The 24,471-nt window shown below is 38.4% G+C and overlaps 2 protein-coding genes across 2 annotated transcripts in view; both read right to left on the bottom strand.

Moving 5' to 3' along the window:
* LOC109033309 (proteasome adapter and scaffold protein ECM29) overlaps nt 1–24,471 on the bottom strand; it is a 480,922-nt gene that overhangs the window by 218,805 nt on the left and 237,646 nt on the right. The window lies entirely within an intron of this gene.
* On the bottom strand, nt 1,148–23,300 carry LOC140226035 (dnaJ homolog subfamily C member 2-like; the record flags this gene model as incomplete). Its single annotated transcript, XM_072306328.1, is given in 3 exon segments — nt 1,148–1,439; nt 21,823–21,971; nt 23,086–23,300. Coding segments are annotated over 3 exon segments (427 nt in total), but the record flags the coding sequence as incomplete, so codon positions are not given.

The raw sequence follows: 24,471 nt of genomic DNA, 5'->3' as shown, positions 1-24,471 counted from the left end.
GGAGATATCGCCATTGGGAAGGCATGTTGATTAGAGTTAACCATTGCTGTAGTACATTGTATCATTTCTTAAAGCTTCATTTCCTTAACCCTGGGGAAAAATATTACTTTATGGAAAGAGAAACTTTCTTTGTGAGGGGAGAATGTTTTTTGTAGGGAAAAAAAGGTTTTGTAAGGGGAGAAACTGTTTTATGGAGGGGATAACCTTAATAATACAAGGGAGAAATATTTTTCAAGGGGAAAAAAGAAGTTTAATTTTCCCGCATGAGAAAAAAATATTTCCCCTGGTCGAACAAAAATATTTTTCCCTGCGCAAGAAAGATGTTTCTCCACGCGCTACAAAAATATTTCTTTCCAAGCGAAGCTCCGCATGGTTGCCGAACCTAGTCGATATACTCGACAAGAAACTGGCAGGAAGCTTCGCTCCTGCACGGTGCTCCGCCGCGCCGCACACTAGGCCCTGGTGCTCTGTACGCTCTGTCATTCTCCGTCCTGCTATTGGCTGCTTCATCATTGAAAAAATATTTCTTCCTACTGTAACAGAAATGATGCCATGGTTTCTTCCATCTTGAATTCATCAATCTTTGGTGTAAACATTCCCTTTCGTAGTGAGAGCTTCCTCACTGATAGAAACGAGGTGGAAGAAACATTTGTATACTCTATCATGGTGGATGATCCACAAAGCACACGGTCCCTTTTTTCTCAATTCGTTATTGAGGATTTAAATAAGTTAGAGGAGGAGTTTTCGACAGCAAGCAAGACTTCTTGTCGGTATGGCTTCGTCACACGACTAAACGGGAAAAATTGCTCATTTTCACCTATATCTTCCTTAAAATACATATTTTTATGAGTTCCAGTAACACATGCGGTCCGAAGGACCCCTCCAAAATTGGTCCACTCATGGATTTTGTAAAACTTTCTCTGATAAGTAGCTTCAGAATTGTACATACATACCTACTTGGCATAAATCCTCCATGTTTACATTTCATTCTACAGTTCGTTGGATCATTCATTAGAACGTATCCTTCATATATCACATGACTGAAAATCAGACCCGAGAACCATTCAACAGTTTGGTGATGATGTGTGAATTAAAATTAGAAAATCGGAATCAAAAATTATTTAGTCAAAATAAAGAAATACATAAATTAAAAAAAAAAAAAAAACAGATTAATTTATTGATAGGAGTCAGGTGGCCACTTTTTATCTTTCTCCTAAAAATGAGAAAACAAGTCAGAGATAAACTATTGAAATGTGTACAAGAGATGGTTGATTAACAATTTGAGTCACTAGATTTTAAATATAATTCCTCAGTGCCATCATATTGAATAAAGTCCTTCAGGCGTAAGTTCGTCATTACAGCATAATCCATTCTGTTTACTTTTTTTTTTGGGCTGTTTCAAGTGCTTTCTTCTTTGCTTTCACGAGCTCCACCAATTCCTTAGAAGAAGAAGAAAAAAAGGTAGTTTTTACACTTGAAAGCTGGAGAGATACATAAGATGCAGGATTTTTCTTATCTCACAAATCATTTATGATACAATGATTTGCAAGAGCAAATCGTAATGCATAATAATTTGGACATCTTTCAGCAGAAAGGGACCAACTCCATTGCGGTGTTTTCCAAATCAAGTAACTTCTCCTTGAGTACTTCTTCTTGACTATCGAGAAAACTGTATGCAATATGCATGTACAATAATGAAACTTAAAGAATTCGTCTGGGCCGGATTTACAATTTAGCACCCTAGGCTAAGCTTAGGGTGGCGCCCTTAAAAGAAGGCGCTCTCGTGGGGGGGGGGGGGTCCCAGACGCCCCTCCCCTCCAGATCAGAAGGAGGATGTTCGGTGTCAGGAAAATGTTCAAATTCACCTTTAAAAAACACGATTTTAAACAGTTTTGAGGTACGTTTACGTTTGCAAGTTAGTTTTGGAAAATAAAAAGTAACAAAAGACTCGTTAAATTAAAAAAAAAAATAAATAAATAAATTCTCAAAAAATGTTACGCCCTAGATTACAGCCTATGTAGCCTATTGGTAAATCCAGCCCTGTCGTTTCACTTAAAACTGACACTCTTGCAGGAAAAATAAAAACTGTTAAAAAGTCGGTTATCAGAATAAGGAAAAGTTGCATGATTTAAAAACTCTGTAATAGACTCCATTCCTTTCTGTTAATCCCTGTCAATTTGTGAGTGCCCTTCAAGAAGAATTTGTATCAATTTTGAGGTATTTCACTCTTATAATTCAACAATTCGCACATCCACAACCTGCAGCACAGGTATTGTACAAGTCATATACAGGGTGTAACTAAAGTCCATCCCACCCCTGCTAATTTTTGAACGAATTGAGCTAGGAAAATGAAACTTTGGGAATGTTCCTATCTCAAAGGGGACCATCGTTTGGGGGGGGGGGGGTTGCGGAGGGCCCCCAACTTTTTTTTTTTTCAAATGGCAACCCCTATCTTGTGATACCTCATTCAAAAGAGCTTAAAATACTAAGAATTTTGGCGCAAATCGCAGATCAATATCTTAATTTTTGACCAAGTTATGATAGGTCAAAGGTCAAATTTGACCTATTTTCGAAAAATCATAACTCCGGTTAAAATTATCGTTAAGAAAAAAATAAGACGGGAAAATTAACCAAGTTGTGTTCGCTTTAAAGTAAAAATTTCAGAAATCACTGTGAACTAATTCTAAGGGGGGGTTCGGACCCCCAAATACGTCAATTCAAAGGTCATTCGATTTTCCCGCGTAATAAGCCAATTTCCCCTAGATTTACCTCCACATTATCTCAGTAAGGTCTAAATCAGTTCAACATTACGTTGGCAAGTCCCCAAATTTCGGGAAAAGTTCAAAAAAACGAAATTTAAGGTGATTAAATTTGACCGTTTAAACGGTAACCTAACTAACTCGAGGTAAATCTAGGGGAAATTGGCTTATTACGAGGGAAAATCGAATGACCATTGAATTGACGTATTTGGGGGTCCGAACCCCCCCTTAGAATTAGTTCGCAGTGATTTCTGAAATTTTTACTTAAAAGCGAACACAACTTGGTAAATTTTCCCGTTTTATTTTTTTCTTAACGATAATTTTAACCGGAGTTATGATTTTTCGAAAATAGGTGAAATTTGATATTTGACCTATCATAACTTGGTCAAAAATTAAGATATTGATCTGCGATTTGCGCCAAAATTCTTAGTATTTTAAGCTCTTTTGAATGAGGTATCACAATATAGGGGTTGCCATTTGAAAAAAAAAAGTTGGGGGCCCCCCGCAACCCCTCCTGAGGGGGACCAAAATTTTGACCCCCCCCCCCCCCAAACGATGGTCCCCTTTGAGATAGGAACATTCCCAAAGTTTCATTTCCCTAGCTCAATTCGTTCAAAAGTTATCAGGGGTGGGACGGACTTTTGTTACACCCTGTATGCAATAAAATCAAAAATAGTAAAAAAAGATAGGCAGTGATCTTAGCAAATTCTCACTGCGCTTGACACAATATAAAATTCTAAGGAAAGGATCCCTGGACCAATGTTATGGAAAAGAAGCCCTGGGATATTTAGGTATGTTTCAGATTTCACCCTTCTGATCAAAAGCTTCATTAGTCACCAAGTCCTTAGACTAAAGGAGGACCGGTTTAAAAAGATGAAGAAGGTAGAAGGTGCAGGTAATAAACGTGGGAAATGCATTCCAATCCACCTCAGTGCAGAAAATCGTCATTATTCGGTCTTTTATTTACCGAGGTTGAATCACTGCACAACCGCCACTAGGGTGGATCGAAATTTTCGACTTTGAGAGGAGAAACGTGTATCTTCGAAAAAAAAGTTGTCAAATGGGCCTTGTATGAAGTCAAAAATTTCGCAGCATAAAAGTGATCCCCTAGTACCGCATGCAGGCTTAAAAGGCATTTTATTAAAGGTTCAAACGCATGTATCCTTACAGATTTTGTCAAATTGATAGCCTGAAGGACACAAATTTCGTCCGTTATGACGTATCGTGCTCAAGTAAAGCAAAATTAGCCTGTTTTCACCCGATAAATAGTCGGTAGCGCCCTCCAGAATGGCTTATCTACAGTAATGCCGTAAAAGTAAGTGTGGATAGCCAATCCTGATGGATTTTGCCAAATTGTGGCACCAAGGGCGAAAATTTCGTCCGTTTTGGCGTATTTCTATCCGTTTACCCACAAACATGCGGAGAGGGCGTTCGAGCGATGCACGGCGTGGATCGTCGCGCTGCGTCCATTCGGTGCCCGCTTTGACCGTTCAAGGCCGGTCGGTCGGTCCAAGGAAACCCGACGCGTTGCGCGGCGGCAAGGTGCCGGCAATGGTCAGTGTCTGTGCAGCCGTAATCTCACTGGCATATCCCGTGTTTGGAAAATTTCAGCTATGGGGAATCTTTGAAAGTTAGATTTATGACGAGTGACAATCTGCGACCTTTGGAGTTGTAATGCTGACCCACTGTCATCAGTTTTCGTTCAAGTTTCTTATCGTTACGATCTCGCTCCTGTGACTCAAAGTGAAGTGATATGACTTGTATCTCAATCTTTCTGTTTCTCCAAAACAGCTCTTTTCATTGCTTCATTATCGCGAATGGAATGGCGAAGAAGGCGCGCAATAATTCGTCGCATCCGATTTGCGTAGCTTTGCGAATAAGTCGGGATTGATGCTCGGCACCAAATGTCACGAACTTAGTCCACAACAAGAGAACCACTTTCCGTGGTTACTGTTGAACCCTATAATTCTAATTGTAATCTTGACAACGTCGCTTTATGGCGACTCATACTGCGAGTCATATTTCAACGTTGATAAGCACCTGCGTATAGCAGCCCCTTCCCCTTGTTAGGTAGTTCGCCAACACATCTCCTCGTCGGACCACGTTCTCTGTTTTCTTTCAATAAAATATGTAATACGTACAACTCTATAAAGACTACTCTAAAATATACCCAAAACACCATTCCTCATTAGGTTATGGGCCCAGGATTACGCGGAACGCGACGCGGTATTATCGTCCTGTGGATTAATGTGTTTTGTGGTTCCTGTGGAAAAATATGACTCGATGCTCGGAAAAAGGCAGAAACTGAAAACTACTTTCATCGTGTTGTGCACCGAATAATATAAACTAAACCCCTGTTCTTCGTGTCTAAAATTAAAAAAAAAAAAAAAAAAAAAAAAAAAAAAAAATTAAAACCATTTTGTGAAGGTATGAAATATAAAAATTATATAAACTTAGAAGGATTCTGCCTTTTTCTATTTCACTCGAGGGGAAGTGTCCCCACCCGGTGACTGACGCTGCGCTGTGCTGAACGGTTCAGCCTGAACCTTTCCCCTATGTCTGACCGTTCCCCACTCCTCTGTCAATTGAACCATATGCCACCGCTTACGTATTGTCGCTCGCCCACCCAGGTACTTAGCGGCCAGCGGTCAGTTGATGATAAATCTCGCTCATGCTCCTATGCAGCTACGCATTGATTACGCCAGCTAATTACTTTCTAATAATTAGAATTTCTTCGATAATAGTTTTCTTCATTTATTCGACTGTATTTTTTTCTCTGTTCTACTGTGATTTCCTTGGTTCTCTACTGTGTTTTTCCTAAATATCCAAGTCAGAAATCTGAAGCACTTCGGTATGCACCGAGTACTTCAGATGTGTGACCTGAAACCTTCGGTATATACCGAACTACTTCAATTGTCTGACCCGAACTTCGGCAGATGGACCTTAACTTTTCGGATGCGTGATACGAAAACTTCAGAGATCCATATGATCTCAGCTTCGGGTTCCATGCACAATTTTTTTTCTCCGTGTTTCCTTTTAGGGGACGCAACTAAAATTTCAGTAAATTTTTTTCAGAAAAGTAAAGAAAAGAAGAAAAAAAAAAGTGGCTAACGATGGTTCCTCACCTTCACGTGGTGTTGGCTGTTTTTACTAAGTGGGAACCGTCCATTTTAAGATATAGTCTATTTCTTGCCCTGCCATTATTATTCTACAAGTTAATTGTGGAGTGAGAATTTCATAATGTTTTCTATGAAATCTTCAAAATATAGTGATAAAAAATTTGCAACTACTACAAAATCGGCTCGCGAAGCGAGCCGAATGTCACTCGTGTAGCGGGTGACCGGGGGTCCAGGGGGCATAGCCCCCGGCTAGGCGTGACGGGCGCGCGCGCGCCCAGAACGGCTAGTAAAAATTAAAAATTAAAACCCAATGTGTGAAAAATAAAATTAAAATTAAAAAAAATTAAAAATTTTGTGAAGAACTAAAGTGACAGTAGTTAATTCTGAACTTTGTAAAAATAGAAGTCCAGAAAAATTAAAGTAACTTTGAATTTTATAAAATTCGGAACTCTTTGAACTTTTGAAAGATAAGAAAAATTAAAATCATTCTGAACTTTGTGAAATCTGAAAGACTAAAGTAAAAATTAAAAATGGATAACATCAAGCGCGATGAACTTAGAGACATTGGAAACTGAAAGATACCAGCAATTTTCAGTTTTGGAAATTCCAAGTTACAATTGTTCTGAAAGCTGGAAATGCGTACGAGATAATGACGGGACAAAGTGTGAAACCTGCAGCGGATGGAGAAGATGGAAAGAAGGACCAAAAACAACTCAAGGAATGGCAGAAAGGAGACGCTCTTGCACAAAAAGTGATCGTCCAAACGGTGGAGAGAAGTGTGATGATTCATCTCATGAACTGTGACAGCGCAAAAGCAATGTGGGATGTACTTTTGAAACTTTACGAACGAGATGACACCGAACAAAGATGCCAACTTCTGGAGGAATTTTTCAACGCTAAATATCAGAAAGGTACTTCCATCATGAGCCATGTGAGTACTCTGGAGAATCTCTACACAAGATTCTATGCTATTAAGGGAAACGTGTCTGAGCAAATGTTAATAACTAAAATTATAACAACCCTACCTAGTCATTACAGCTATTTTTCTGCAGCTTGGGAAGCCACAACTACTGAGAGTAAAACTTTGGTAACTTTAAAATCACGACTCATGGTTGAGGAAAATCGTCACAAAAGCCAAAAGGAACCTGAAGGCTTAGCTTTCAGAGCACAAGTGCAGAAATGTTACAATTGTAATAGAGTAAGGCACCGTTTGAAAGAATGTAGGGATAAAATTGTCTGTAATCTATGTAACAAACCGAATCATGTTGCCAAGTTTTGTAGAAATAAAAATGGCAGTGCGCGTGATAAAACTGATAACAAAAATAAAGGGTCTCATCCTCCTTGTGGAATTTGTAAAAAGACTAATCATCTAGAGGCACAATGTTTTTTTAGAGATAAGAATGAAAGTGATGAGAAAAATAAGAGAAATAAGAATGGTAAACCTGTGCTTATGGCAAACAATTTGTACGACGGTGACGTCAAAACATGGGTCATTGACTCCGGTGCTACGTCACATATCTGTCGTTCTAGGGAATATTTCACAGAATTCGTTAAGTGTGATCACAAAATTGGTGTTCCCAAAGAGGGCGAATTTTTGATCGTCAGAGGAATAGGGGTGATTCATTTTGATCGATTTATTTTACGTGATGTGTACTATATCCCTGAAGCGTCTAGAAATCTAATTTCCATAAGTGTAATAATCCAGCAGGATGGTCAGGTTTTCTTGGATAAAAATGAAGTACTAATTAAATAAGATGGTAAGTTTGTGTTTAAAGGTACTCAGGATGGATCAGGTCTCTTTATTGCAAATGCAGAGGTTTGTGAACCAAGTGAGATTAAAGACGAGGATATAAAAGGTAACGCTTTCCTCACTAGCCCTGCATTAGATTGGCACGCAAAAATGGGGCATTTGGATAAAAACAACATGTTAAAACTGGTAAAAATGGCCGAAGGCATTAATTTAGCTGAATAGGACATTCTGAGCATATGTGACAAAGAGGATAATTGTGATGTTTGTTTGCGAGCAAAGCTAACTCGAACCCGATTCGGAAAAGAAAGAGAAAGAGCAAAACGGAAATTAGAAATAATACATACAGACTTGTGTGGCCCTATTGAGCCTGATACATGGGACAATAAGCGTTATATTGCAACTTTTACTGATGGATTTTCAGGATTTTTGATGGTCTCTCTGCTGACATACAAGAGTGAACTTTTTGAGAACTTAAGAGACAACGTAACACAAGCTGAGACAAAATTTAATCTAAAAGTAAGTAAAATAAGATGTGACCATGGTGGAGAATATATGAGTGCAGATTTTAAAGACAGGTGCCGAGAAAAGGGAATAATTTTGGACTATAGCCCCCCGGCAACTCCCCAATTGAACTCGACAGCAGAGAGAACAAACAGAGTGCTCCTGGAACGTGCTAGAGCACTCATTTTTGAAGGGAATGTTGATAAGAAATTATGGGGTGAGGCAGTTTACACTGCAACACACCTTCTAAACCGTAGCCCTAAAGTCTGGGTTAAATTGTACACCTTATGAAAAATGGTATGATAAAATTCCAAATCTTAAGTATCTGCAAATATTTGGTTCTATGGCTTACACCAAAAATTTAAAACATTTAAAAAAGCTCGACGAAAGGTGTCAAAAGTATACTCTAGTTGGTTACGCAAGTAACGCATATAGACTTTGGGACGAAAAAGACGAAAAAATAATAGTATCAAGAGACGGTGCATTCATAAAACCAAGTTAAGGTAACTGCACCAGTACCCGGAATGGTACCAGTATCCGGAACGTCGCTCAGTTTTTCGTAAAAAATAAGCGGTAGGTACATCAGTGCAAAAAGGGCATCAGGTTTTCACAAATTACACTCAGAGGGCGCCACCTTGCAATAAGTGTGATGGTCGTGCGCTCCTTTTATTATCTGTACCATGCTTCTATAGTGACGTATTCACAGAGCGGTTCGTTCTGTGAAAAAGCACCTCGGGATATATGGTACTTTTGAACGACAACCCGGTCAGCTGGGCATCCCGAAGGCAACCCATAGTTGCCACGTCAACCACAGAGAGTGAGTATATTGCGTTGGCGGATACTTTGAAAAATCTATTGTTTTTAAAACCCTTCATAGAAGAATTAATGGACAAACAAGTTCGATGCATCTTGAAAGAAGATAACCAAGGGACTATAAGAGTTGTAAAAAAGGGTCAATTCAATAGACGATCCAAGCACATAGATGTGCGTTACCATTACGTGCATGAGAAATTTTCGGAGGGTTTTTTCAAAATCCAATACTGTCCATCGAGCGAACAACTTGCCGATATGCTCACCAAACCCCTCCCGAAACTAAAATTCACATCACTCAGAGATAGGGTTGTGAAATAATTTCTGAAATACATAATTCTATTTACTATGCTTTTCATTATTTCTTTTTTTTAGTGTATTTTTCAAACTTTCTCTGAAATCTTAACATAATTCCATGTTTTCTTTGCTATGTTTACATAACACTATTAACAATTTATTTACTTGTAATAATATTAAGTTTCTTTTTGTAACGATGAGGAGTAGAGTTCTTCCGTAAGAAGGACACATAGGTTTTGATGTATTCCCCATACTGTAATAAGCGTTTTTATTAGAGAAATGTCAAGATTAAGGGGAGTGTTGAACCCTAATCGTCGTTCTAATCATTATCTTGACAACGTCGCTTTATGGCGACTCATACTGCGAGTCATATTTCAACGTTGATAAGCACCTGCGTATAGCAGCCCCTTCCCTTGTTAGCTAGTTCGCCAACACATCTCCTCGTCAGACCACGTTCTCTGTTTTCTTTCAATAAAATATGTAATACATACAACTCTATAAAGTCTACTCTAAAATATACCCAAAACACCTATCCTCATTAGGTTGTGGGCCCAGGATTACGCGGAACGCGACGCGGTACTGTCGTCCTGTGGATTAATGTGTTTTGTGGTTCCTGTGGAATAATGTGACTCGATGCTCGGAAAAGGGCAGAAACTGAAAACTACTTTCCAACACATCTCCTCGTCGGACCACGTTCTCTGTTTTCTTTCAATAAAATATGTAATACGCACAACTCTATAAAGACTACTCTAAAATATACCCAAAACACCTATCCTCATTAGTTACTACTTCATGCACTGTTGCCTCAAGTCCACAGTTTTCCGACCGTAATACTTTACGAGTGTAAAAATATTTCACAACTTCCGCATAGGTTGGTAAAACAGTTTCTCTTAATATTTCAGATGAGCTGAAAATCGGATGCAACGAATTATTGCGCGTCTTCTTCACCATTCCGTTCACGATAATGAAGCAATGAAAAGAGCTGTTTTGGAAAACAGAAAGATTGAGATACAAGTCATATCACTTCACTTCGAGTCACAGGAGCGAGATCGTAACGATAAGAAACTTGAACGAAAACTGATGACAGTGGGTCAGCACTACAACTCCGAAGGTCGCAGATTGTCACTCATCATTAATCTAACTTTCAAAGATTCCCCATAGCTGAAATTTTCCAAACACGGGATAGGCCAGTGAGATTACGGCTGCACAGACACTGACCAGTGCCGGCACCTTGCCGCCGCGCAACGCGTCGGGTTTCCTTGGACCGACCGACCGGCCTTGAACGGTCAAAGCGGGCACCGAATGGACGCAGCGCGACGATCCACGCCGTGCATCGCTCGAACGCCCTCTCCGCATGTTTGTGGGTAAACGGATAGAAATACGCCAAAACGGACGAAATTTTCGTCCTTGGTGCCACAATTTGGCAAAATCCATCAGGATTGACTATCCACACTTACTTTTACGGCATTACTGTAGATAAGCCATTCTGGAGGGCGCTACCGACTATTTATCGAGTGAAAACAGGCTAATTTTGCTTTACTTGAGCACGATTTGTCAAAACGGACGAAAGTGTCCTTTAGGCTAACAATTTGACAAAATCTGTAAGGATACATGCGTTTGAACCTTTGATAAAATTTGGGCCTTTTACATGCGGTACTAGGGGATCAATTTAATGCTGCAAAATTTTTGGTAGTTCATATAAGGCCCATTTGACAACTTTTTTTCGCAGATAAACGACCTCTCAAAGTCAAAAATTTCTATCCATCCTAGCCTCCACCTCCCTATAACTAATTTAAGTGGAGCAGGAGGCCTAGGGGAGTAAATGCGAGTGAAAAGGAATTATTACGACACAGCTATTGACCAACAGGGTCAATCCTGCAACATATACAAAATTTGTCTGAACATCACTAAGCCCACTTTTTCATATATTTTTTCTTATTTAATTATGACTTTTTTCATACGCTTTTTCATAAGCCCACTTTTTCAATTACAGGGTCCTTGTTTGAGTTTAAGTATACCTGTCTACAACTTCTGTGAGTTGCATTTTTTACAACACATTTATTTTTGAGTCTGAATTAATTTTAAAATGGTGAAAGTTAAGTCTTAGTTACTGCCATGCTTTGCAGGAACAGCAATTCCACCGACCCTCATTAAAGTGAAAAAAAGTTGTGCAAAGATTGCTGCCATTTTCACTTGGCAAATTCATTTTTGGCCAATTTTACCATTGCCCTCCCCTTAATCCATACCATCTGGAACTCCAAAAAGTAAAATTTTTGTCCGTTTCACTAAAACTGATCCTAGAAGAGAGGAATCTATACTATAAGCTCCAAGACCTCCTAATTTTGCGAAACTGGTGACGCTTAGTTCCAGCGTTCTACCGGGCCGATTTTCATGATTTTTGCGGCTATCGACGGGCAATTGCCTCTAGATAAGCCAACTCTTTTCAGATTTTCAAAATATGGCCCAGGTTTTTATATATTACGTGGTAAAGTTGCGAACTCTCCCATTTAAACAATGTAAATTTATACTTTTTGTCATAGTTCGTTTGAGCGTTCTACCGGGCCGATTTCCATGATTTTTGCGTAAATCGACAGGTAATAGGCCCTAGATGAGCCCGCTGCAATCAGATTTTGGAAAAAGGACCCAGGTTTTTTTAAAATCACGTTATAAAAGTGAGTGAGTTTACAGAATACTCTGGTACTGCTACTGCTATGCGCGGGAGGATGCGCAATGGTCGAGGAGGTTGCGCAGTAACTGGGTAGCCTGCGCATCAGCTTTAAACTTACCTACACAAGATTCGCACCTGCGACTTCATGTCGAGCGGTGGCCGAGTCGTCAAAGACGTCATATGCGTCCCTTTTGATCACAATGTGGGTTCGATTCCCGACTCATGTTATTTTAACTATTACCTGACTATCATTGTTCATTGTTTTACTGCAATATTTCATCAAGCAGTCATTCCAAAACGCGTCCTTTTAATTCTAAAGTAATTTTAAGTAAAGTTTAAAATTAAAGTATACCTCATATCGTATTTTTTTAGGGGAAAAATAAAACTAACACTGATAGGAGGGTAAAAATAGGGCCGCGAAGCGGCCCATTGATGGCGCGGAGCGCCTTCAGGGGGTTGGGCCGCGTAGCGGCCAGGGGGCGTAGCCCCCTAGTAGACGATAACGCCTCAGAGTACCGAGGTTTAGGCTATGGAGGCCTCGGTGAACTATTCGTAGCCTCCATTCCATATTTGTTCAACTCAGTCTAGATTTGCAAAATATGTGGTTCTCTTTATATACATTGTGCAACCTTTAACTTGCTCACCAGCCATATGATGAATTAATAGCTTTACTTTCTCACCAGAAATTTCTCTGCATTTTAATCTTTTCTGTTGCAAATGATTTTAAAATTATTTTTTCATTATTATGAAATGACCTATCAGAATAGCGACTGGTCGGCCTATGAAGTATTGCTCCAAAGCTGTAATTTTAAAAAAGTGAATTTTTTGGAGGTATCTGTAATTCCTGAATTCAGCGACCCTCAGGAATCTCTAAAAATTCATTTTGCACGGTTTGAACATTTAATCTGATTTAATGACACCCAAATCTGGCTCTGGAACCATAACTGGGCGAGCGAAAATCAGTTGGCGCTTGTAGAGTGGGGACTTTGATTGTCCATAACTCTTGTTCTCTTTGGTTTCCCATCTTAAAGGACCACTCGTTGGATGTAGAAACAGACGAATAGGGTGTCCCAAAAGTCCCTTCCACCCCCTTTCAAATTTTACATAATTAATGTTTTGAAACGAAACTTCGGGGATGCTCATAGATCAGTGGTAGCTACGAGGGCTGTCCCAAAAGAAACCGGACTTTTGTCATAGAAGGCGAACCAAGCGTCGTAATGAAGTTTTCTTGGGCTTGTTTGAAAGCTGATAAGCTACTGGACATGCTGGTTTTTACAGAATGCAAAAATTCGTTATAGTAAGGAAACTACACGCTTTGGAATAAAGGGAAGTCAAACTCGAGTTGCGATTTTTATCTTTATTTCAAGAAAAATTTAGATACAACTTTAAAAAAACCCAGGTTTTAAGTTACAAACTTCTTTGCTTTCTTATACAAATGCTTAAAAATAAGGAAATTAACATTTTAAGCAGCTTACCAAGTCATCACCTATCCCCTTCAAAATACTCGCCAGCTTTGTCGATGCATTTTTGCCACCGTTTCTTCAATTGGGAGAAACACTGTTGGAAATCCTCAGGTTTGAATGATCGCAATTCCTTCAAGATGAAACTGTCAATCGCGAATATTACAATGCAATGGTGTTCTGAGACGATTACGCAAAAAGGTCCGCAGAAAAAGGCCTGACCTTTGGAGAGAAAATTCCTGGTTTCTGCATCACGATAATGCACCTGCCCATGCATCCCTTCAAATTGGCAAATTTTGTGCAAAGAATGCCATGACGAGTGTCCTACCTCATCCCCCTTATTCACCCAACCTGGCTCCGTGTGATTTTTTCTTATTTCCACGACTTAAATCTACCTTGAAAGGTCGACGTTTGCAAGCCATTCCGGAAACTCAAGAGGAAACCTTGAAGGAATTGCGATCATTCAAACCTGAGGATTTCCAACAGTGTTTCTCCCAATTGAAGAAACGGTGGCAAAAATGCATCGACAAAGCTGGCGAGTATTTTGAAGGGGATAGGTGATGACTTGGTAAGCTGCTTAAAATGTTAATTTCCTTATTTTTAAGCATTTGTATAAGAGAGCAAAGAAGTTTGTAACTTAAAACCTGGGTTTTTTTAAAGTTGTATCTAAATTTTTCTTGAAATAAAGATAAAAATCGCAACTCGAGTTTGACTTCCCTTTATTCCAAAGCGTGTAGTTTCCTTACTAAAACGAATTTTTGCATTCTGTAAAAACCAGCATGTTCAGTAGCTTATCAGCTTTCAAACAAGCCCAAGAAAACTTCATTACGACGCTTGGTTCGCCTTCTATGACAAAAGTCCGGTTTCTTTTGGGACAGCCCTCGTACTTTAGGGATCCCGACTCTATGGACCTCAATTTTTTTTTTCAAGCGGCAACCCCCGTTTGTGACACATCATCAAAAGAGAGCAATGAAAGAAAAGTTTTAGTGTGAACCGTAAGTCAAAATCTCGATTTTAGACAAAGAGGCGGCCGGTCAATGTAACGGAAATTTGACATCTTTGCTTCTGTGGACGGATTGGGGTGAAACTTATCACCCGCGAGTTTTTAGGGGAGAGAAAAACGATTCTGGCAATAGTTTTCCAGAGAATCCTGTCTTTCAGTGTATTTTCCGAAGGAAGTACCCTATTGCATTCTCCCCTGATGTCAGACCTGGACCAAAGACCATGTAATGAGCATCGATCATGGGTCGTAGATTACGAATACACAGTTCGTTTTAAAAAATTTTAATTTTTCTAATGACCACCCGCGATTTTTTTGGATAAAAGTGTCATGGAAGGTCTCTAGATTGAGGAATTGAAAACCGCAAAATCGTAAGTGGGGCCGTTTTTTTTTTAAATTCGACTTTTTCTATTTTTAAGGGTAAAATGGCGGCAAAAGCCAACGTGTGACCACCAAAACCCACCGCCATCTGGTCAAATTAAGTTAAAATTCTATGTATGTTAGTCCTTGACATGTGAATGAGTGTCCTCAAAAGTTTCAAACCCTCCCTCAAAGAATTGCACCCCCTCATGCGGTGTTGCCAAGTTACATACCCGATAAAGACGCGGCTGACGGGGCGATGTAGATTTTGAATTGCGATCATCACCAAATATCATGAAAACACTTACCATTATACACTGTGTGGATAATTTTAGATTCAATTCGATAAAATCGTAAGCAGTTGCCACATTTCCGTTTTTTAAAATTGCAAAATTTGGCCAGAAGATGTCAATTTTTTCATTTGATTAAAACCAGTAAATGCTTATTTTTCAGCGACATTATCAAAATACGGAGCTTTAATTTCTTTCAAAGGAAACTCAAGATTCATCAATTAAAAAGGTACTTTTCGTCCTGTATGCAGGTTTGCCAGAAACTTATGAGCAGCAACAAAAATGCCCTCCATACGGGGGATGAATCTTGGGTGGTCTAGATTTGATATGGGTGTACTCTTTTTACATACTAAATAAGATAGGAGTTATCTTTTCTTCTATTTGCAAAATTTAAGTGAAAAATTGTTCAAATTTTACTTTTTGATTCCAAAGCAAATTCTGAGAACCTCAAAAAATCGCTCGCTCAGTTAATACACGGGAATGAACAAGCAAACCTATCTCGGTCATGAACCTCTAAATTTCATTTCCCACGCTAGGATATTTTTGCTGTTACTTTCAATTTTTCGAAATCTGGAACAAATGGAAAAAACACGCTTTTATCATTTGTGAACCCTGAAGTTTATTCTCTTTATAGCTGGACTTTAAGAGATCGGGGCTTCAATTATTTGCGAACATCAGTAAATCTCTAAACGGTTCGTGTTGACTTCTTACTCGTGAATTAAAAAACTGTTTTTCCTCATTTTTCTTTGGATATTAAGGGAGGGGGGGTCCAAATGTTACACTTTCAGTCAGGAACAATAACATCGGGATTATTTTCGAACCAAATCCGCTCGTCGATTTGTGTGTACTTATTTTCATAGATCAGCTGCGTTCCCTAATTGAAGTTCAGTGACTTTGACAACGTCTCATTGTACGTAATAAATTCTTCAATTAATAGTCTATCAATTGATAATGTCGCTGAAAAATAAGCATTTACTGGTTTTAATCAAATGAAAAAATTGACATCTTCTGGCCAAATTTTGCAATTTTAAAAAACGGAAATGTGGCAACTGCTTACGATTTTATCGAATTGAATCTAAAATTATCCACACAGTGTATAATGGTAAGTGTTTTCATGATATTTGGTGATGATCGCAATTCAAAATCTACATCGCCCCGTCAGCCGCGTCTTTATCGGGTATGTAACTTGGCAACACCGCATGAGGGGGTGCAATTCTTTGAGGGAGGGTTTGAAACTTTTGAGGACACTCATTCACATGTCAAGGACTAACATACATAGAATTTTAACTTAATTTGACCAGATGGCGGTGGGTTTTGGTGGTCACACGTTGGCTTTTGCCGCCATTTTACCCTTAAAAATAGAAAAAGTCGAATTTAAAAAAAAACGGCCCCACTTGCGATTTTGCGGTTTTCAATTCCTCAATCTAGAGACCTTCCTTGACACTTTTATCCAAAAAAATCGCGGGTGGTCATCAGAAAAATTAAAATTTTTTAAAACAAACCGTGAATATGCATGCCGCTTGAAATCATATATATATATATATATGTTAGAATTAACATTGAGCTTAATTAGCCAAAAAACTTTTTTTTATTTTCTACTTAACATCAGGACAACACAGGATTGTTAAGTATCAAGCATAAGGTGTCATTTACAAACAAACGTTTCGGCCATTGTATCTACGATCTTCATCAGTGCAAATTAAAAAGGGAAAATGAAAAGTACAAAACTTAACAAAGAGATTACTGATACCTGAAATACATTACAATAAAGTAAGACATCATGCAATGTAGTGTGCACACTTCACAAAAGAAACACCTGGCCAGGAAGCAAGCACTAAAATTAGATTTTGAATTACAAGTCAGAAATATTGACAATTTTCTTTAAAATATTAATAAAATTACAAGTAGCTGATTTATGCAAGTGATAAAGGCAAATAGGTAAATATGTAAACAGAAATTATACAAGGAGCATCTATGCAAGGAGCAATTATGCAAGGAGCATGCTCTATATTGAAGTTAAATCAATTACAAAAAGAGAGCGCCACTTGTCGGCCACTCCATAGACTGACACATAATTAGAAAAACTGATCATAGATGGCGTTAAGACAACTTGTGTCGCCTCGTGAATTCACTGCTGTGGAACATCTTTTTATTTTAATCGCCTCTTGAATTAACCTAGTCCTAAGATTGGGTTCTTGGATTAATATTTTAGGGTTCTGGAAGTTAAAGGTATGCCCTTTTTCCCTTTCATGCTGATGAAGAGCTGTCACCTCTTTAGAGTCGTATCTGTGTGATTTTATGCGATCTTCGAGATATCGTTTTGTCTGACCGATGTATTTACCGGGGCACTCATTACATTCAATTTGATAAACCACATTTGACATTTTATGAGTAGGCACTTTGTTTTTAAGTCTGGGATACATACTTTTGTTACTGTTGCGGTTATTGAACACAGTTTCAAAACCTAAAGGTTTCAAACTCTTGCGCAATTTTTCTGACAAATCTGGGATGTAAGGCAATTTAACAATGTTTTCAACATTAAATTTTGGCTTAGACTTTTTGATTTTAAATCTTTCAGCATGCTGACACTGTTTAGCGAATTTGTTAACTAATACAGCAGGATAACAATTTTGTCCTAGCAATTTCTTTGCTTTGTCTATGCTTTCATTGAGATAACATTTATCAGTTAGTCTAATAATACGCTGGAAAAGATTTTTCATAACATTTATTTTGTGTTGATATGGTACAGATGATAAGAAATTGAGGTATCTGCCTGAGTGTGCCGGTTTTTGGTACCACTTAGTATATATTTTAGGTCCCCTACTGTGGTCTAAGGTAAGGTCAAGGAAATTAATTGAATTATTTTGTTCTACTTCACAAGTGAATTGTATGGATGGGTGGAAAGAGTTAAATTCAGCAAGTACTCGCTGTACATCTCTTTTTCGTATACAAAGTAAGCAATCATCAACCATGCGCTTATAAAACAAAACACTTTTTTTGCACTTACGCAGTACTTCATTTTCAAGGTGTTCCATGACAAGATTTGCCAAGCATGCAGATACTGGTGCACCCATAGCTAGACCGCGGATTTGTTGGTAGAACGAATCCTGATATTGGAAAAATATGTTCTCTAAACACACTTTGACAGCGCAGACAAACTCGGTTTTAGGGAGCTTTGTTAGGTTTTTGAGTTTTTCCCAATTATTTTCTACAGCTTCTAAAGCTAGTTCAACAGGGATGTTCGTATATAGGGATACTATGTCAAAGGAAACTAACATGTACCCCTTTGGGGCACGTTGATGTTTAATAAATTTTTGAAAGTGGAATGAATCCTTGATATGATATTTGCTTTTCCCAATAATATTTGCCAAAATTTGCACCAAAAAGAGGGACATTTTATTAAAAGATGATTTTATGCAGCTCACAATTGGTCTAAGGGGCATATCAGGCTTGTGAGTTTTTGCTAATCCATATATTTGAGGAGGTTGTGCATCTTTAGTGATCAATGCATCTCGTCTATTTTTCTCTATGTAATTGTTTTTAAACCAATTATTAACCATTGAGTTGTTTTTTAATTGTTGTGTGTTGGTTAGTTTTCTCTTCACCTTTTTGTAGGTTGTATTATCATCAAGTAGGGACATCATCTTAGTGTTAAAAGCTTCTGCAGATATGATAACACTCTTGCCATTTTTGTCCGCTTCAACAATGAGTAAATCTTTATTTTGCAATAAAAATTTCTTGGTTTTTTTAATATCATTTTCCAGATTTTTTAGCCATATTTTAGCAGCTGGTGATATCTTTTTTATTTTATTCTTGTTTATTTTTCCGTTGTTAACACAAGAGAAAAAATTTGTCAGCACTTTTGTTGTTCTTGCTCTGACTTCTTTTTTTGTCTGCTCAGATTCAAAATGAATCTTTGCCTCTAAATTGGCAATAATGTTATCAACATCATATTCAGATGCTAAATTAGCTAATCCCCTACCTTGCTTTCTTTGATGGCTTTGATAAGAGAATTTAGGTCCTAAAGCTACAACTTTCAATGCATATTCTGGAATAACTTTATCAGATGCATTTAAAACCCAATGTTTCCAAGCTAAGTCCAACTGCTTGATCTCTGATAATATTCCTGCCTGATCTTTTAACCTTTCTAATTTTTTCTTTCCTTTATTTTTAATATTTTGAGAGAATCTTCCAGTGTTAGCTTTCTCTTTTTTAATTATGGTATCCACTAACTCTGCTGGTAACAGTTGCAGCAGATCTACTATTTGAGAATCAAGATTACATTTTAGAAACTCACATTTGGAGTATGCATCATTTATGAGAGTGTTGATAACCTTTTTATTGTATTGTATCAGTAATCTCTTTGTTAAGTTTTGTACTTTTCATTTTCCACTTTTAATTTGCACTGATGAAGGTCGTAGATACAATGGCCGAAACGTTTGCTTGTAAATGACACCTTATGCTTGATACTTAACAATCCTGTGTTGTCCTATATATATATATATCCGACTCATCGTGGTTTTTCCGATTTTTGCTTGGTTATATTTCCCTCATTTTAAAAAATTTCTGGGTGAAACTTTTTGCGATGTAAAGTAGAAGAACAGGACTACCATTCTGCGAAAAAAAAACGGAGATCGAAGTATTACATTTCGAAAGGTGGGGGCGAGAAGTGGGGGGAGGTTCAATTTTTTGGGTGCGATAACTCGCGCAAATTAAAAGCTTTCCCCCGAAATTTTTACAGAAGGAAGATCTTACTTAGTACTAGGCTGGTATTGAATTTGAGCGAAATCGGTTGAGCCGTTTAAAAATGGCGAGCTTTGAAAGTTTTAGGCGAGGGGTTTGCGGCAAAAGAGGAGGGAAGCCGCACAGTGGGTCACGACCTGAAAGTTGGTGGACAAGGTGGCAATGTTGTCGCACAGTTGGTCACGAACTGAAAGTTGGTGGACAAGAAGGCAATGTTGTCGCACAGTGGGTCAGAATTGAAAATTGGTGGACAAGACGGCAATGTTGTCGCACAGTGGGTCACGAACTGAATATTGGTGGATAAGACCGCAATGTTGTCGCACAATGGGTCACGAACTGAAAGTTGGTGGCTATATTGTCGCACAGTGGGTTACAGACTGATAATTGGTGGACAAGACGGCAATGTTGTCGCAAGGTGGGTTATGGAGATTCATCCATCGTCATTCAAGCTTGCCACAGCGTTTGTTGACATTTTTTCATATCAGTCATTACATGAGGATTGTTGTTGCAATCTGGCGACATGAAGTCCTTATTCGAATAATCAATGCCTCCAACAGTGTAAACGTAAATCCAACCTCCAAAGATTGATGGCTCCCCGCCCCCGCCCCTCCCTTCGGAAAATACACTCTTCCCGCGGTGGACGCGCGGGTCACTTAAAAGACAGAACAATTGATATGAGGCCGGACACTCAAACCAAAAAACGCGCGCGAAGCGCGCGTACGGGGGGGGGGGGTTGGGGGGGGGCTTCGCCCCCCCAAAAACCGACCGGTTTTTTCAAAATGGCGACCTAGAGCGGTAAGAGAATATTAGGGCTGCTTATTACTAGATTTGCATGAGACTTGGTAGCCGAGGGTGTTTAGGCATGAGAAAAACGAATCTTTCATGGGCTTTTTGAAATTCTTCAAAATGACGGAAATTTGGTATCACGGAAGTTTACTGACAGATTCGCATGAAACTCAGCCGCCATTTTGAAAGTATTTATAATTTCAAAAATATAATGCTGAAGAGTCACTTTTTAAGAGCCAGAAACCAATAGGATCGCGAGTTTCATGCAAATCCATCAGTAAACTTCCATGATACTACTTCCATACTAAGGAAAAACGCCGTATGAGCCTACAAGCGATGCCAAATTTCCTTCAATAAAATAAGAAATTCCTGGAAAACTTGTGGATATTTTTCTACCAATTTTTTATAGGAGTTCAATCACAATTTAATCTATAGCATCTGAAAATTTGAAAAGAAAAGATTCATAATTTTTCTTAGAAATAAACATTTTATCGGAGGAAATTTGGCAACTCTCGAATATTCATACGGCGTCCATACTTGGCAAGGCAGACTAAGTTTCCGTCATTTTGAAGTTATGCAGAATTGCAAAAAGCCAATGAAAGATTCGTTTTTCTCATGCCAAATTACCCCCGGCTACCAAGTTTCATGCAAATCCCTAATATTCTCTTACCGCTCCAGGTCGCCATTATTACCGCCGCCATTTTAAAGAGGATAGGATTCCGCGGAAAACTATTGCCAGAATCGTTTTTCTCTTCCCAAATAACTTGCAGATGATGAGTTTCACCCCAATCCGCCAACAAAAACGAAAATGTCAATTTTCCGTTATTGTGAATTTTGACCGGCCGCCACTTCATCAAAAATAAAGATTTTGACCTGCAGTTCACATTAAAAATTTTCTTTCATTGTTATCTTTTGATTGATGTGTCACAAACGGGGCATTGCCATTTTAAAAAAGTTGGGGTCCGTAGCCCCTCACCAAGGGGGAGGGGGGAAAAAATTTTGGGGGGCCCCCCCCCCAAATATTACTACCATTGATCTATGAGCATCCCCAAAGTTTCGTTTCAAAATATAAATTAGGTAGAATTTTAGGGGGGGGGGACTTTTGAGACACCCTGTATATGGCTGAGATGTCTGTATCAGCTCAACAACCTTGAATTCAGAGGCAATAGCCTTCAACTTATAACGGCAATACGCACTCTATAAATAATATTACTTGAAAAATAGTCAAGATGAAACCATCCGAACAGCTATGATAAAATAAAAAGAAGAGAACCTTTACCTTGTATCTTTTCATACATTCTTTTTTAGACCGAGTCGAGACAGTTGCTGCTATTTTATCCCATCGATCAGACACACTATTTGGATAAGTTTTTAAAGCTTGCTCCAAAAGTTGCTGCTCTTCAGCTGACCATGGTAGGGCTGGTTGCTCTACATAAGAGACGAAAGAAAAAGGCACTCTGAATTGTCAATACAGAAAATGAAGCATTTGAGAAAAGAGGTGAAGGGGCATTTTGAATGAAAATGATCCAGCTCTGGATTTACCGAGATCCTTTATCTTCTGCTCAAGAATTTGCAGCAACATCTTGACTTCTTCTTTTCTCTACACTAAAAATTTCTTTAAAGACCTAACTTCTTAGAGAGAAAAATGATCCATATGCACTTAGAACTGATTTGATAAACATTAAATGGAGGTGATCACTCATTTCAGAGGTAACAACTTTTTCTTTTAGAGAAGACCGTGATAAAGCTTTTCTGACCAATTGATTTCAGTTTCAGAAGGATTAATTCAAGAGACCCCTACGTAGAATACTGCATTCTATTAGCATGAGAGAATATTTTAACAAAGAAAGTATGAAGCTTACTGCTGTCGGCTTTCTTCAGCAAGAAGGGTTTAAAAACTGCCACTACAATGGTATTTTAATATAAAGAAATTCAAACCATGAAAAACCTTGAACAACCTAAAAAAATAAATACATGAATACAAACTATTTATTTCAAGGATCGGTATATTATTTAGAGGCATGGTCTTTTCATTTAGTTAGTTGTTTGTTTGTTTCATTATTTGTCTTTTTTTTAAAAGTGAAAGATCAAAAGTAATACTACTGATCATTTCCTGCTTGATGTTTCTAAAATCAAAAACTGTTTGTAACTTTCAATTTATGTCTGAGGAAGGAGAAGAAATTACAATACCAATATTGAAAACTAATTTTTCTTTTCCTTTTTTCTTTCTATATTGTGTTTCCAATTGCAAGGTTATTCCGATGAAAGTCCAACAAGGAAATAATGCATTACTGGCAAATCCTGTCCAAGTGCCAGGAATAAGCGGTAAATATTAGGGGCAAAATTAATTTTCCTGGACAGGGAGTTACTCTTGACCCTTTGACCCATGGTCAAATCTAGGTCCTAGCATGAGGATACCATCAAACAACATTTTGACCGAGCTAGGTTGTCAGGATTAGTTTTGACTAGTCAAGAATTTTAGGATAGAAGAATTTCCGGTTTTATCTGTAACATACATGTGCATTAATAAAAAATAACTAACCAGGAAACCGTTCCGAGGCAGGGGCTTCTACAACAGCATCTCTCTTTTTTTCCTTTTCGAAGTTTGAATATGCTTCCTCATTGTTCACTACCTTCAAATCACTTTGTGAGAAATCTGTATGCTGCATGTCTTTGACTTTCGTTAAGACCTCTTTCGCAGTTCTTGTGGTCCCACCAGCTGAGTGCTGATTCAAGAAGTTAGCAACAACCTCCCACCTGCAAATCAGAAAATTTAGTTTTCGCGTTACTCTCCAACCACAAAAAGAGCTACAAAGTTTGCAAAAAAGAAAAAAAACAAAAACTGTGGAGGCTATCTTGGGCGATGAGACATATGCTGTTTCTACTTCTTTTTGAAACTATATCTCAAAAATTTTGAAATGGAGGAACCAGAAAAAACTGAGATTATCCTGTAACCATTCAAAAAGTTATCAAACTAACGACCCCTAATTGAATCCTTGTTAAGGAGTTCAATCAAATACATTGATCCTAGGAACCCTTATTTACGACTTAGTGCGGTTGCAAATGTACTTCTGTGTGCTGCTTGTATAATAAAGTTTGAACGATACATCATTCTCCTCGTTTTTTCGTGTAGAATCCGATTTTCGATGTTGATAAGTTCAAAAATGATGCTGGTGCCCCCAATTAAAGATGGCGCCCAAAATGGCCGCCTCAGGGGTCAAAATTCCAAAATTTGAGAATATTGTCGAGTTTGGTATCCATTTATATGTAATTTTGGTCGTAGAATTCGTAGAATCCGGGAAATCACGCACAGTCGCGACCATGTAGGTGTATAAGGCGCGGCGCGGCGCGGCGATGAAATTGGGTCCGTACGCCTACCAACGGAAAGTGCTTGCCACGGGGGTGCGCTTAAAATTGCGCTCATGGATCCATTTATCACCATACCAAAATGGTCATGGTATTATTCTAAACGTCAGAGAATGATCTTTCTTTAAAACTCAGGAGGAGGTTTGTTTCTTCAAACGATTGAAAATTATTGGTCGTTACAAATTTTGGAAATTTGAAAATTTTCGGTTCTTTTGAAAAATACCCGGAAAATTTGATAGGAAACCGCAAGTATATCCGTCTGATTAGTCATCTTCTAACATAGCTTCTAACAAGCCCAAAAGAATGAAAATCAGACGAGAATAGGCCGAAATGTAGCTCGCATATGACTTGCGTAGCACGTTAATTGCCCGTATTGCGCCGTTTTCACTGCGCACCGCGTATCGCGACGCTTCACTTAAATTACCCTAGCGGGTGCATTTTTTTACGCAAAAAATTGTTTTGGTATCAATGTAAAGAAAGACAATTTCCCATCGCTGTCACTTGAGGCAAAAAAGTCATTTTTTCGCTTGATGGGGTTTTCGCTTTTTTTTTTTTGATGGGG

The sequence above is a fragment of the Bemisia tabaci genome, chromosome 1, assembly GCF_918797505.1.
Source record: "Bemisia tabaci chromosome 1, PGI_BMITA_v3".
Lineage (NCBI taxonomy): Eukaryota > Metazoa > Arthropoda > Insecta > Hemiptera > Aleyrodidae > Bemisia > Bemisia tabaci.
Note: the sequence above shows the minus strand (reverse complement) of the source record. Positions and strands in the feature narration are given on the sequence as shown.